The sequence below is a fragment of the Atheta coriaria genome, unplaced genomic scaffold, assembly GCF_025399875.1.
Source record: "Atheta coriaria isolate IRGN ID8LTWV9N9 unplaced genomic scaffold, Caltech_Dcor_3.1 hic_scaffold_3_pilon, whole genome shotgun sequence".
Lineage (NCBI taxonomy): Eukaryota > Metazoa > Arthropoda > Insecta > Coleoptera > Staphylinidae > Dalotia > Dalotia coriaria.
In genome coordinates this window covers 3885077-3898769 of record NW_027045445.1, presented here as the reverse complement: position 1 = coordinate 3898769, position 13693 = coordinate 3885077, and the positions used below count along the sequence as shown (strand labels likewise).

Genomic DNA, 13693 nt, shown 5'->3' with positions numbered 1-13693 from the left:
AAAGGAGCATTTATCAGTTTGTTTAATACGTCAACACTTTCACAATCATTTCCTATATTTGCGATATAAACTACTATGACTTCTTCTGTAAACATTTATTCAAAAAATGCATATCGCGCAATGCTGTACAATTGGTTGCCTATCTAAGAATATTTTGAATTAAATATTCAATTCTGACAAGATGCAATAAATAGATTTATCTTTTACTTAAATATATTCTTGTCATGATTGTTCAGGAGAATAAAAACTTATAGAACAAAGTAGTATAATAAATTAAAATCTACAAGAGCAATCAAAGTTGGTCGCATATTATATAAAATATTACTGAGATAAAACAAGGCTTAATCTAATTATGCTATTTATGTGTCATCCGATGGTTCCTGCAACAACAATAAGTATTAAAACATTCAAAATAACAACTGAATAATTAACGTACCACATTTTCATTCGTAACATTCAAAGATTTCTTCGCCGGTTTCTTTTCCTTTTTCTGTACTTCTGTGGTCACAAATTGTCCTTGATACTCAAGATCAGAGTCATTTTGATCAAAGAAATCAAGTGATGGACGCCCGCTACTTTGATCCATACTCTCATCAAGAATCGAGATTGACGAAAGATTTAAGTCTTTGTATTGCAATACTCTTTTCGATACTTTTCGGGGAATGTTGTAAGTAATACGGTTTTTGTGTGATGGTGTCTCACCGCTGGGTTTGAGAATTTGCAGACTGGAAATAAAACTATTGCCCACGCCACTCAACTCGGCGAGACTTCTGCTACATTCTTGAATACCGCTTTTCACTGTGTCGATGACAGTTGCAATTTTGTGTGCTTGCGTTTTATTGTAATGTGTAACATCCGACAGAGATTCTTGAGTACGTTTCAAGGACTCCGATTTCAATTCATATGCTTTCTGCACATAATTCTCCAGATTCTTTTGAACTGCAACCTCGAACTTTTCAGCTTCCAATTTCCTTTCATCAACTTGTAAAATAAATTGTTCTGATTTTGCATTAATTATCTCTGCAGCAGTGCCATTTGCAACTGTGTGTTTCTTCTGAATCTCTAATACATTGTTTGTAAGATGATCAAATGCAGTATTAGTTAATTCAATTGCATTCAAACCAACTTTACTGATGCCATCAAGTTTATTTTTAGTGTTTGCTACTTGCGCCTTTGTAACTTCTTCATACTGAGCCCATTTACTATCTGCATCCGTATTCAAAGTCATAGTTTTCTCCGAAAGTTTATTTAACAAATCATGATGATTATTTGCCAGTTGATCAGTTTTCTTCATAAAAGCATCAAAAGCTTTTTGCAACTCAAGTCGTTCTTTCGCCGCATCATCGACAGGTTTCTTTAAAACTTTCATCTCCGCAGATAACTGCGCTAGACGTTCATTTGTTTCCTTAAGAATAATTCGCACCTTTGCGATAGTCGCATCATTTTTATGCTTTACATCTTTCGCCACTTCATTTACGCTACATTGCCAATTTTTAAAGATCTCATTGTACGCAGTTTTATTAGTTTCAATATACGAACAAACTTGGTTCAAACTAGTGTGCATAAGAGAATTTTCCTTTTCAAGGTGCTCCTTGATAATTTGCATAGTGTCAGTGGATAAATTACATTGTTGTTCAAGTGCATCTAATCTTTGTGCTTGTCCTATTTTCATTTGTTCCGAAACGCTTTGAATGGACTCGATATATGAGCTCACTATATTAGCAGAAGCAATTTCCACGCGGTTAATACAACTGGACTGTTGTTGAACAAATTCCAAAGTGGAAGTTTTTGTATCTTGTAATTGGCGGATCAAATCTTCATGTAATTTGTCATAGTAATCCTCAATAGTACCCGTGATGTGAGATTGTTCTTGTTTAAAACAATCCGTTGCATTTTCATTCTCTTGCATTGACTCATAAAATCGCTTCAACTTGTCACATAAAATATTATGCTCTCTGATGTGATTATCAAATGCTGCAGACATTTCTTTCGATGTTTTAAAGTGCTGCGATTCTGTTTCGGAATACTTGTCGATCAATTCCTGACGAATATGTCTATCACGACATAGCTGTTTCAAATGCACCTTGGATTTTTGTAGCGTGCTTTTCGCCTCGGTTAAATCTTGCTGTGTTGCAGAATAAACTTCTTCCAAATCAGTACATTGCCTTTGCAATTCACTTGCTCTACTTTCGAATTCAGCGCATTCCTTCACTGCCCGTAAATATTCCTCTTTATTTGAGATATTTTCTCTAATTAACGATTGATAACTATCGGCATTGAGATAAAATCCTTCGCCTTTGCGTGCTGCAGTTAAATCTTTTTTAATTTATCAATCTCTTCCAAGTAGCCTTTAATCATAGCAGTTTTACATAGTCGTTGATTAACTTCAGGTTTAGTAATAATATTTCTGGCGCGATATGCATAATCTAAAGTGCTCAGTGTTTCTTCCAAGTTAGTTATTGATGGTGAAGCAGTTGCTATAATTGTTGTCTTGGTCTTTCCCCCTAAACTATCTTGTAAAATTCGTGTCAATTTGGATTCGCGATAGGGAATATGCCCAGCTTTATCAACTAAAGCCTTAATAACTCGTCCTAATGTCAGGAGACTTTGATTAATATTGCCTGCTTCACGTGCTCTCTGATCCACCGCGCCTGAACGTTGAATATTCTCAGAACCAGCCAAATCCACCAGATTAAGTTTGCCTGTTTTAACCAATTCTTCACCTTCAGGCGTTGTTTCTTTCATGTGCACAGTAATAGTAAACACAGAATGACTCCTACTTGAATGTTGATTCATATAAGTCGCGGCAATTTTACGTTTTTCTGAGCCAGTTCTGAGTAGATCATAAACATCAGTTTTGCTGTAAACTGTCTTTTCTTCTAGGCCATGGATTTGTACAGAGCTTTTGTTTTTGGATCTTCATATATTCTGTATGAATAAGATTAAGGTTTAATTACACAAACAATACAAAATTACTGATATATTTACCTCAAGCTTTTATCATCAGTTGAAAGTAAGTCATTTAATACTTCATTGTAAATTTCAAGATATGAAACTCTGATGGTATAATCCAACTCTTTTTCCCTGCCAAGACTGTCAAAGATATGTCCCATAGCCCTGGGAATAATTCCCACATCAGAGTCAGCATTAAAAGTCATTGCATTTTCCGTAAGTTCTGGTCCAACCATTGTGTGTGTTTTTCCACTGCCAGTTTGTCCATAAGCAAACACAGTACAATTGTATCCTTTGAGTACTTCTTGGATGATTGGACTGATAGCTTCCTTGTAGATATTAACTTGTTTTGAGTGGATATCAAATACTTTGTCAAATGTAAACCGGCGAGTGCCGTGAGTTTGAGGGACAACAATATCTCTGCCATTGACTTGCATAAAGTGATTTGCATTGTGTAGTTTTTCAGAATCATTGAAGGGCCTTAAATAATCATTAATTGTTAAGAAATACTGTGAAATACGCTAGTAAAAATATTGTAAACTTACCGAATACGTGCAAAGACTTGTATGTGCTGTTTATCCTTTCTCTCCTTGCCATTCATTATTGCTAAATTTTTATAAAAACACTGAGAAACACACGTTCCAACGAACTAACGTACTTCAAAATGGCAGAAATGCACGCTTTATAGAGGGCGCTAAAATCTTAACGGCTGTTCGCGTTGTGTACAAAATTTTAAATGTTTAGCCAATCAGAAAACAGGGATAGTTGACATTCTGTGCTAGGGGTGGCGCGCAGTGCAAGTTGTTAGGAGGGGATCAACCACATGAGAGTAAATGTTAACTGTTGTCCACAACAATTCCTTAATGAAGTCGCGGGCGGTATTTAAATAAACATTTTAGCGAATTATAAAAATAGAATTATATATACTAATTCAAATCAGCATAAACTATTGTAAATCATCAATTGACTGGCACTTCTTCTTTTCTTCATTCAAAGAACAGGCGGATTTTAAAAGGTAAAAATGCAAAAACAACACTCAATTAAAGTGCCCCAATTGTATAAAATAACTTCCAACATATATAAAAAAGTGAAAGATGAAGGTGCCAGCCTTAAAAACCTCGTGTACGACGCGAATCATCCGGTAAGTGGAATCCCATAAAAGGTTATGTGAAGTCACATGTTGCCTTTGTTTTCTTTCTAATTTGTTTAATAACGATACAATATTGTTTCAGAATAAAAAGGCAATTTACGCGTTAGTCCTCACAACTATTCAGAGAGACACACAAATTGATTTTTTAATGAAAAAAGCCCAATTTCTCACAAAAGAACCAGGAATCCAGGTGCCGCTTGCCAAAGTTCTTATTGCAGAACTTCTCTGGGGCAAAAAACGCCTTGCATCTGAATGTAGACCTGTGAAAACAGTACTGGCATATGAGCAGATATTTCAGGCCCATTCCTCTGACATAAAAGATGGTTTTCAGGAGCCTCTGATTCAAAAAGGTAACTTTATTTTTGTTTTCTAGATGGATACATCCAATGAACCATTACTTCCTCCACACACAAGACAAGCAACAGCAGCAATTCTAGTGCTATTGTTCTTTAGCACTTTAATGTTCTCATTGCCTTTTGGCGTTTTCTTTGGAATTCAACATGTGTTAAAAGTGTATTTTGACATTACTGGTTTTCAAAATACTGTAGCATCAGTACTTGGTGCGGTTGTCACTGTAAACTTGATTATTGTTGCATATGTATACTATGCATACAAAGAACAAGAATATGATGATCAGGGCAATAAAATTGACACATTAAATGTTGGTACAAAGATTGTACCCAACAAACCTGAGTCAAAGAAAAGAAATAATAGTATTCTATGTGCATGATACTTATTTTAGTATTAACTATTTTGTAATCTTAAATTTTAAGACTAATAAATCTATAATAATAGTGTTTTTGTTTGTTTGTAGTGTGTAAGCCCCGTTTTGTGCGAGTTAACACCTTGAAACTGGCCGTAAATGAAGCTGTTGACGCGTTTCGTGATGAAGGTTGGATTTTGAGACGTTATATGGGTGATAACTATCAGGAATTTCTAGAGCAAGTTAATAACTTGTCGGAATCCGAGTTTATGGTCGATTTACATGTCGATGATTTGTTGATTTTTCCGCCACGCACACAATTCTATAAACATGTCGCTTATAAATGCGGAGAGATTATTTTACAAGACAAAGTAAGTTCAAATTTAATGATTTACTGAATTTATACCTAATTTATAACTATTTAGGCTAGTTGCTTGCCTGTCACATTATTAAATCCACCTCCAGGAGCACTAGTGTTAGATATGTGTGCAGCTCCAGGTATGAAGACTACTCAACTAGCAGCACTTGTACAAAATTCTGGTAAGGTATTCGCGGTTGAAAAAGATGCAAAGCGCATGGAAACTCTGCGTGCGATGGTGGAATCTTCAGGTGCAACTTGTGTGGAGACTGTTTTCAAAGATGTACTCACTGTGGACGGAACTGTACTTCCAGATGTTGAGTACATTTTAGTAGATCCATCTTGCTCTGGTTCAGGTAAGAAATTTTTCTTGTGTTTGTTTGTCATGATTAAATTTTTATTTACTTCCTTATATACAGGAATAACGGATCGTTTTGAAATTGAAAATGTTTCAACTCCGGCCGATCGCATTAATAAATTGTCAGGTTTTCAAATAATGGCATTAAAACATGCCATGCGCGCTTTTCCGAAGGTGAAACGCATTGTATATTCTACGTGTTCAATTTTACCTGAAGAGAATGAAGCTGTTGTCCAGGATGTTATTAGGTGTAATTCTAATTTTAAATTGGTTAATGCTAAAGAATTGCTTAAGTCTTGGGACAATTTTGGCTCGGACGCGTATGAAGTGGGAAAATATTGTATTTACTCTCGCCCTGAATATGATTTAACAAATGGATTTTTTGTTGCGGTTTTTGAACGACTTCAAGATGGTGAATCGAATGAATTTTTGAAAAAAGATGTTAATTCTGAAGATATTAAACAGTCAAAAAAGAAAAAGAAATCACAAATCAATCAAAATAATAATTATGAGCATGATCAATCTATAGAATTATGTGATTCTGAAAAAACTACTGATATTTTGCATAATGAAGAACAAGATTGTGATAATTCTATTAAAAAATCTAAGAAAAAGAAAAAAATGAAATCTGATACAGATGTAGATCAAACACAATGCAATATAGAGAATGTTGAACAGGATTTGGATAAAAAGACCAAAAAAGAAGAAAAGGAAACAAACAGAAATTGAAGACATGCAAGGCCAAAACAAAATAGATGAACATGAAAGTACTTCTCCTGAAAAAAAGAAAAAGAAGAAGAAGAATGAAAAACTTGATGAAGAATCAACAGTTTTGGATTCCACAACAACTAAAAAGAAGAAATCAAAGAAAAACAGAGATGAGAGTTAATTTCATGAACATTATAATCTTGACAGATAAATATTTTTTCAACATGATTTATTAATGTTATAAGTTTATTTCATTTCATTTATATCCCTAGCATTACGTAGTTATTTTCACATTAATTACACATAGTAATAGTTAATATTTTGCATGTACAGAATTTCTCAGTGCACTAGGCAATAATTTAACACGCCTGGGGAAGTTTTATGTAAAATGTAAGGTTAGAGTCGCGTCAAGAAGCGTCACATAATGTAAACATACGTGAAAATGCCGCCACAGTTTTAGTGAAATTTGTTAAAGAAACGCATTTATGTAAATAATTACGCACTCAAAATGAAGAAAGAACGAACTGGAGACACTTGTCGACCATATAAATTATAAGTATCTTTTGTTTTCCATGGGTTTCTTAAAATAATCATTAAAATAACCTCGCAATTTCTAATTGTTTACAGCTCATCAAATATTAAGTTTAACAGGAATTAGCTTCGATCGTAAGAGTATTATAGTACGTAGATGCTTTATTAATTTTCCTAGATCATTTTTAATCCATTTATTTGTGTTGTAGGGATTTGTAGAGTTAACTGTTGTTCCACTTAGGGACAACCTAAGAAACATAAAACTCAATGCAAAGCAATGCAGAATCTACCGAGTTATATTAAATGAAACATATGAAACACAATTTCAATATTTTGATCCTTTTCTTGATATATGCCAGGGTGATGAAGAAACAAGATCACTGGAAACTTTTAGTGCTCATCATTTATCTGCAGCATTGAAGATTGATCCTGATAACAGTGCTGGAGAGTTAGTTATCAATATACCTGCAGAAGCAGTTCATTTAATAGCTGAAGGAACTGCACTCAGAGTTGGTATTGAATTTTCCCTTGAACAACCTGAAGGTGGTATTCATTTTGTGGTCCCACCTGGGGAAGGCACTTTTGCTGAGGTGAGTCTTATTATAGATGTATGCTTTGTGTTTTTTAATTAAATACTTATTATTTCGTTAGCGCGGGGTACACATGTATTCTTATGGTCATCAAAACGCATCTCGTTTGTGGTTTCCTTGTGTCGACAGTTATGCTGAACCATGCACATGGAAACTAGAATTTACCGTTGATGATAATATGACGGCGATTTCAAATGGTGATCTACAAGAAGTGGTTTTTACGCCAGATATGCGACGAAAAACATTTCATTATTCCTTAAATATTCCGACATGTGCGCCAAATATATCTCTGGCAGTGGGGCCGTTTGAAATCTACGTTGATCCATATATGCACGAAGTAACGCACTTTTGCCTACCACAGTTACTGCCACTTTTAAAAGTCACCACGACTTTTATGCATGAAGCTTTTGAGTTCTTTGAGGAGACATTAGCAAATCGCTACCCGTACTCTTGCTATAAACAGGTTTTTGTGGATGAAGTACATGAAGATCACAGATCGTATGCGACAATGGCTATTTTAAGCACAAACTTGTTACATTCGGCTGTGATTATTGATCAGGTGTATATTACGCGACGTGCGATGGCGCAAGCAATTGCCGAGCAATTTTTCGGATGTTTTATATCGATGCAAAACTGGTCGGATATGTGGCTGCCAAAAGGTATAAGTCAATACTTATGTGGACTTTACGCTAAAAAATGTTTTGGAAATAATGAATACCGAGAATTTGTCCAATCTACACTCCAAGAGGTGGTGAAATATGAAGAGGAATATGGTGGGATTATATTAGATCCCAGTCAGCCACCGGCGCCACTTCCAGTGGCTTCCAATACGTCGCAAATGCATTCGAAACATCAGGAGGCACATTTTTATTTTTCAATCAAGAATTTACACACGCAATCACCATTATACGTTGAGACACTCTACAAGAAAGCGTTTTTGGTGATGAGAATGTTGGAACATCGGATTGGCTTGGAGTTGCTATTGCAAGTATTTAATAAGCAACTGTCTCTAGCTTCGAATGCTTCCAGTCAGAAAATTGGAAGTGGCCTCTGGGGCCACATGTTGATCAGTACTAACTTATTTACTAAAGCAATTTTTACCGTTACTGGAAAAGACATGGCGGTTTTTATCGATCAATGGGTACGAACTGGAGGGCATGCAAAGTTTCATTTGACTTCTGTATTCAACAGAAAACGTAACACCATTGAGTTAGAAATCAGGCAGGATGCTACTACACAAACCGGGATTCGAAAATATGTTGGACCACTTTTAGTTACATTACAGGAACTGGATGGAACTTTTAAGCATAATTTACAAATTGAGAATACTGTGGTTAAGTCGGATATTACATGTCATTCCAAAAGTAGAAGAAATAAGAAGAAAAAGATTCCTTTGTGCACTGGGGAAGAAGTTGATATGGATTTAAGTGCTATGGAGTATGTTTCCTTTATCTATCAAAATCTTTGTAGAAGTAAATCATTTCGTGTCTTTTTTTATAGCGATTCACCTGTTTTGTGGATCCGGCTTGATCCTGACATGACTCTACTGAGATCTGTTGTGATTGAGCAACCCGACTATCAATGGCAGTATCAATTACGGCATGAACGCGACGTTACGGCACAAATGGAAGCCATCATGGCTTTGGAACGTTATCCAACACCGGCTACAAGATTATCTCTCACGGATACGATCGAGAACGAACAATGTTTCTACAAAGTACGATGTCGTGCGGCCCACTGTTTAACTAAGGTACAAAACTTGTTCTTGCAATTGAATGTTTCTTTCCGTTTTACGGTTTTACACCTGTGCTATTTTTTATATTGTACTGTTTTCTAGGTAGCTAATGCCATGATTAACTGGGCTGGTCCACCAGCAATGCTTGCTATTTTTCGCAAACTGTTTGGTTCGTTTGCAGCGCCACATATTATTCGGCAGAATACGTTTAGCAATTTTCAACATTACTTTATTCAGAAAACAATTCCCGTAGCGATGGCTGGCCTTCGTAACGCGCACGGAATTTGTCCACCGGAAGTTATTCGTTTTCTATTAGATCTTTTCAAATACAATGATAACTCAAAAAATCGATATTCTGATAATTACTATCGAGCTGTTCTTGTTGATGCGTTAGGTGGCACTGTCACACCGGTGATATCAGTTGTGCAACAAGGTTCGATAACATTCGATAGCTTGAGCGCTGATACAAAATGCGTTCTGGAGGAAGTAACACGGATGCTTAATCTGGAGAAAAGTTTGCCGTGTTACAAATACACCGTTACGGGTGCATGCTTAAGAGCGATCAGAAAATTGCAGAAGTTCGGGCATTTACCCAGTAGTCCGGTTTTGTTTAAATCGTACGCGGTTTATGGTTTATACATTGATGTGCGACTGGCCGCTTTGGAATGTTTGGTTGATTTTGTGAAAGCTGACGGACGGTTACCCGATTTACAATATATCTTGGATTTAATCGAAAATGATCCGGATCCTGGGTTACGACATAAGTTGGCGAGGATGTTGATACTCAATCCACCGTTTGAAAGAGCGCATAGGCACCGTTTGGATGTTCCGGAATTGGTAAAACGAATTTGGGTGAATATAAAGTAAGTTCAAATCACCAAAGCAATATTTAATTATCACTGTGATTACAATCGTTCATTTCAGTGGCATGTTGTCTCACGATACAAGATTACGTTGTGACTTAGTCGACCTTTACTATAAGCTGTATGGAGTGAAACACCCCACATGCATTCCTATACCAGGGCTTGCTGGCATTCTCAAACCGCAGAAAGTGCATAACTTTGTGGAGGAAGAACTTCGTCGGCCACAATACGATCCGAAGCCTATACCGAAACTGAAGGAAGAAAGACTTACGCAGGTTGCACCAATGGAAATTAAAGAAGAACCAACAGATGTGTGGGAAACTCGCACAATTATAAAGCAACCTCCTGCAGCAACACTCGATGAAGTGTGTGTGACCGAAACTAAAATTGTTACCTATATTGGTGGAAATAGTGTTTCAAAACAGGAATATTTCTCGGATAATTCCGTTTCATTGCCTGGTATGGGTCAAACGGGCCCAGTTGGGTTCGAACCTGGTATGTTTAAGAAAGAAGGCGACGGTAAACACAAGGGCGATCCGACTAAAGTTAAGAAAAAGAAGAAAGATAAAAAGAAACATAAACATAAGCATAAACATAAACACGAACATAAACATAAGGATAAAAAGGAGAAGGATCCGACTAAAAAGCTGATAAAGGAGGAAGAAACGCTTAGTTCTGTTAGTTCTACACCTAGCCCGAATCCAATTTCTTTGGGTCAGACCGATATTTTATGATAGTACAATATAATTTTTTTTATATTTGCAATACAATATATGTTGTATCGAAACCAGACTTTTAATAATTCCTTCTCAATATTCTACGATAATTTAATCTTATTATCTTGTTCAGATTTATCCGTTCTGTGCATTTAGTCGTTTTTACATGTAGTTTTAAGTTTTGCTACAGAAGTAGACTTTATAAAGCTATGAGAATTGTAAATATAAATAGCAGAAACTAGTAGTGTTTGCTACGATGCCGTAGGTCGTTGGTTCTATCTCTAACCGCCTCCAGCGCTCTGGTCGATCGCCTACTGCTTCGATGCGTCCATTGCTCCCAGACCATCCTACAGCTACGATGTCTCTGCGCTTTATCCAGGATTCTTAGGCATATCAACAATTTTTATGGTAGGGGATCATCCCCAGAGAGAGGGAACTCTTTATAAGGACAATTCTTATAAGGACTTGTAAAGATATTTCCAAGTGTCGTCTCCCCCAGAGCCGGCCACAACACTGAGAAATACTTTACAAGTTGTTACCTGTACCTGAAATGATAGAAAGAAGGGGTTCACAAATCATAAGAGACAACCATCACATCAGATTGTAAGTATTTAATTTCTTTATCATTCCCCTAAATAACTTTTGTGATTATCTCACAACTTGACCGCCAAAATAGCATTTTAATGTTCGAAGGACTAATTTTTGCTGGTTTTAGGGCTTTAGCATCTGAGTCTGACATCGTAGAAGTACCATTCTTGCATCAGATTGTAAGTATTTAATTTCTTTATCATTTGCCTAAATAACTTTTGTGATTATCTCACAAGTTGACCCCCAAAATTGCATTTTTATGTTAGAAGGACTAATTTTTGCTTGTTTTAGGGCTTTTGCATCTGAGTCTGAGATCGTAGAAGGACCATTCTTGCATCAAATTGTAAGTATTTAATTTCTTTATCATTTGCCTAAATAACTTTTGTGATTATCTCACAAGTTGACCCCCAAAATTACATTTTTATGTTCGAAGGACTAATTTTTGCTTGTTTTAGGGCTTTTGCATCTGAGTCTGAGATCGTAGAAGGACCATTCTTCCATCAGATTGTAAGTATTTAATTTCTTTATCATTTGTCTAAATAACTTTTGTGAATATTTTACAAATTGACCCCCAAAATTGCATTTTTAAATTCTCAGGACTAATTTTTGCTTGTTTTAGGGATTTTGCACCTGAGTCTGACATGGTAGAAGGACCATTCTTGCATCAGATTGTAAGTATTTAATTTCTTTATCATTTTCCTAAATAACTTTTGTGACTATCTCACAAATTGACCCCCAAAATTGCATTTTTCTGTTCGATGGACTAATTTTTGCTTGTTTTAGGGATTTTGCACCTGAGTCTGACATCGTAGAAGGACCATTCTTGCATCAGATTGTAAGTATTTAATTTCTTTATCATTTTCCTAAATAACTTTTGTGACTATCTCACAAATTGACCCCCAAAATTGCATTTTTATGTTAGATGGACTAATTTTTGATGGTTTTAGTGATTTTGCACTTGAGTCTGACATCGTAGAAGGACCATTCTTGCATCAGATTGTAAGTATTTAATTTCTTTATCGTTTTCAAACCTAACTTTTGTGATTAGCTCATGAATTAGTGACAAAAATTACATTTATGTGTTGCAAAGGACTACTTTTTGCTTGCTTTAGGTGTTCTGCACACGAGCCCGATATCGTAGGAGAACCATTCTTTCATCAGATTGTAAATAATTAATTTCTTTATCATTTTCATATATAACTTTTATGAATAACTTAAGAATTAGCGAGAAAAAAAATAAAATTTTTGTGTTTCGAAGCACTGATTTTGCTGGTTTTCGGGGTTTAGCACATGAAAGCGTCATCCGCGTAATATCAGCGCGGTCCCTAAAGATGTAAAATTTAATTCTTTATGGCGTTATATTCTAATGTCGTAGGAGATGTACCTGTAGAACGTGTATTGTTAGATAAATTGTACGTTTCGTACGTTGTTATGTCCATAACTTATAACTGTTTGCTTACATTTAGTCATTTTGATATTTTTTATAAATATAAAAATATTTATTGATTAAAATTACAACGTGATTTTTTGGATTTTACAGGTTTTTTGTTGAGTTTGACATGTTTCGCCCAGAGGGCATCTTCATAAACATTTTGAATAGTTTTTGGATTATATATAACATGGATTGTGTTTTATTAATTTTCGTTTAAGTGAGTGAGATAGAAATACAGAATGAGGTAATAGCAGGCGAGTTAGAACAAGAGAGCAATACACTAAGTTTCATGTTTAATCCATGTTATTTATATGATCTGCCGAATTTTCTACACTTTGTTTATGCTTTCAGTTCGACCTTGATTTGTTCAGCACGCCGTGCGCTGCCATTTGAAATTTGAACAGTACCGCACCTGTCGCCGTGCGCCGTCGGCTTTAAGTGACAGTGCGCTATACTGCTCAGTACATTTTTCGCAGGCGTACGTATATCTGGCGCTGGTGGTTCGCAATTGTACTGTGTGCACGTGTTCGCTTTCTTCTTCGCCACTGTTCGTCGCGACTGTTAGTATTTCGGACGATTTTAATACGGTGCGAGCCTTATAATTGTTTAGTCATCGATTGTTATCAACTACTGAACAAGATTAATCTCGAATCGATTGGAGACTCAAGACATCACGCGCGCGTGTTAAGGCATCAGCCGCCGGCCGTCGGATCTCTTACGTTGGGCTACAGATTTCAATTGGATTTATATTCCAAAATGGTACTGTTAATTAGAGGGATAAATCACGCGATTTCTCCGTGTGGCATAGTTGTTAGTGCAAAAGTAATACAGTGAGTAGTTACATCAGTTCTACTAACAATTCTACTTTGTGTGTAACGTTTGATAAGAGAGCGTTGTGACTCGATGGTTCCTAGGATATGCCTTGGATCGTACGTACGTTCGTTTTATTAAAAATGAAACAAGAATGTATCGTTAAATATAATTCATAAAACTCAATTTAAAATTAAAA

General features: G+C 35.9%; 3 protein-coding genes and 1 long non-coding RNA gene across 5 annotated transcripts; 3 read left to right on the top strand and 1 right to left on the bottom strand.

The window, feature by feature from the left end:
- Positions 1-80: 80 nt before the first annotated feature.
- LOC135789886 (kinesin-like protein Klp61F) lies at positions 81-3655 on the bottom strand. Its single transcript, XM_065299951.1, is given in 6 exon segments — positions 81-380; positions 437-2322; positions 2325-2915; positions 2918-2928; positions 2989-3432; positions 3498-3655. Coding segments are annotated over 6 exon segments (3009 nt in total). The 5' UTR covers positions 3554-3655; the 3' UTR covers positions 81-359.
- Positions 3656-3718: 63 nt separating this feature from the next.
- On the top strand, positions 3719-6457 carry Nsun5 (Nop2/Sun-like domain containing protein 5). Its single transcript, XM_065299952.1, has 5 exons — positions 3719-4093; positions 4185-4452; positions 4917-5176; positions 5231-5519; positions 5583-6457. The coding sequence occupies exons 1-5, from the start codon at positions 3974-3976 to the stop codon at positions 6248-6250; spliced, it is 1605 nt and encodes a 534-aa protein (XP_065156024.1). The 5' UTR covers positions 3719-3973; the 3' UTR covers positions 6251-6457.
- Taf2 (TATA-box binding protein associated factor 2) lies at positions 6426-10735 on the top strand. Its single transcript, XM_065299950.1, has 7 exons — positions 6426-6782; positions 6856-6909; positions 6970-7350; positions 7412-8787; positions 8851-9100; positions 9188-9948; positions 10010-10735. The coding sequence occupies exons 1-7, from the start codon at positions 6738-6740 to the stop codon at positions 10680-10682; spliced, it is 3540 nt and encodes a 1179-aa protein (XP_065156022.1). The 5' UTR covers positions 6426-6737; the 3' UTR covers positions 10683-10735.
- A 35-nt stretch (positions 10736-10770) lies between these two features.
- LOC135789640 (uncharacterized) lies at positions 10771-13693 on the top strand. Of its 2 annotated transcripts, none has more exons than XR_010547627.1 (8): positions 10771-11267; positions 11380-11431; positions 11544-11595; positions 11708-11759; positions 11872-11923; positions 12036-12087; positions 12200-12251; positions 13036-13693. It is a non-coding gene; the product is annotated as an uncharacterized lncRNA (long non-coding RNA). The 2 variants fall into 2 exon arrangements; XR_010547628.1 differs by lacking the exon at positions 13036-13693 and adding an exon at positions 12365-12890.

Bases quoted from the DNA above. Each gene is read 5' to 3' on its own strand.
- Nsun5 (XM_065299952.1), top strand. From the start codon at position 3,974: ATGCAAAAACAACACTCAATTAAAGTGCCCCAATTGTATAAAATAACT. The intron at 4,094-4,184 runs GTAAGTGGAATC...ATATTGTTTCAG, and splicing joins TGTACGACGCGAATCATCCG to AATAAAAAGGCAATTTACGC. The intron at 4,453-4,916 runs GTAACTTTATTT...GTTTGTTTGTAG, and splicing joins GGAGCCTCTGATTCAAAAAG to TGTGTAAGCCCCGTTTTGTG.
- Taf2 (XM_065299950.1), top strand. From the start codon at position 6,738: ATGAAGAAAGAACGAACTGGAGACACTTGTCGACCATATAAATTA. The intron at 6,783-6,855 runs TAAGTATCTTTT...TAATTGTTTACA, and splicing joins CTTGTCGACCATATAAATTA to GCTCATCAAATATTAAGTTT. The intron at 9,949-10,009 runs GTAAGTTCAAAT...CGTTCATTTCAG, and splicing joins CGAATTTGGGTGAATATAAA to TGGCATGTTGTCTCACGATA.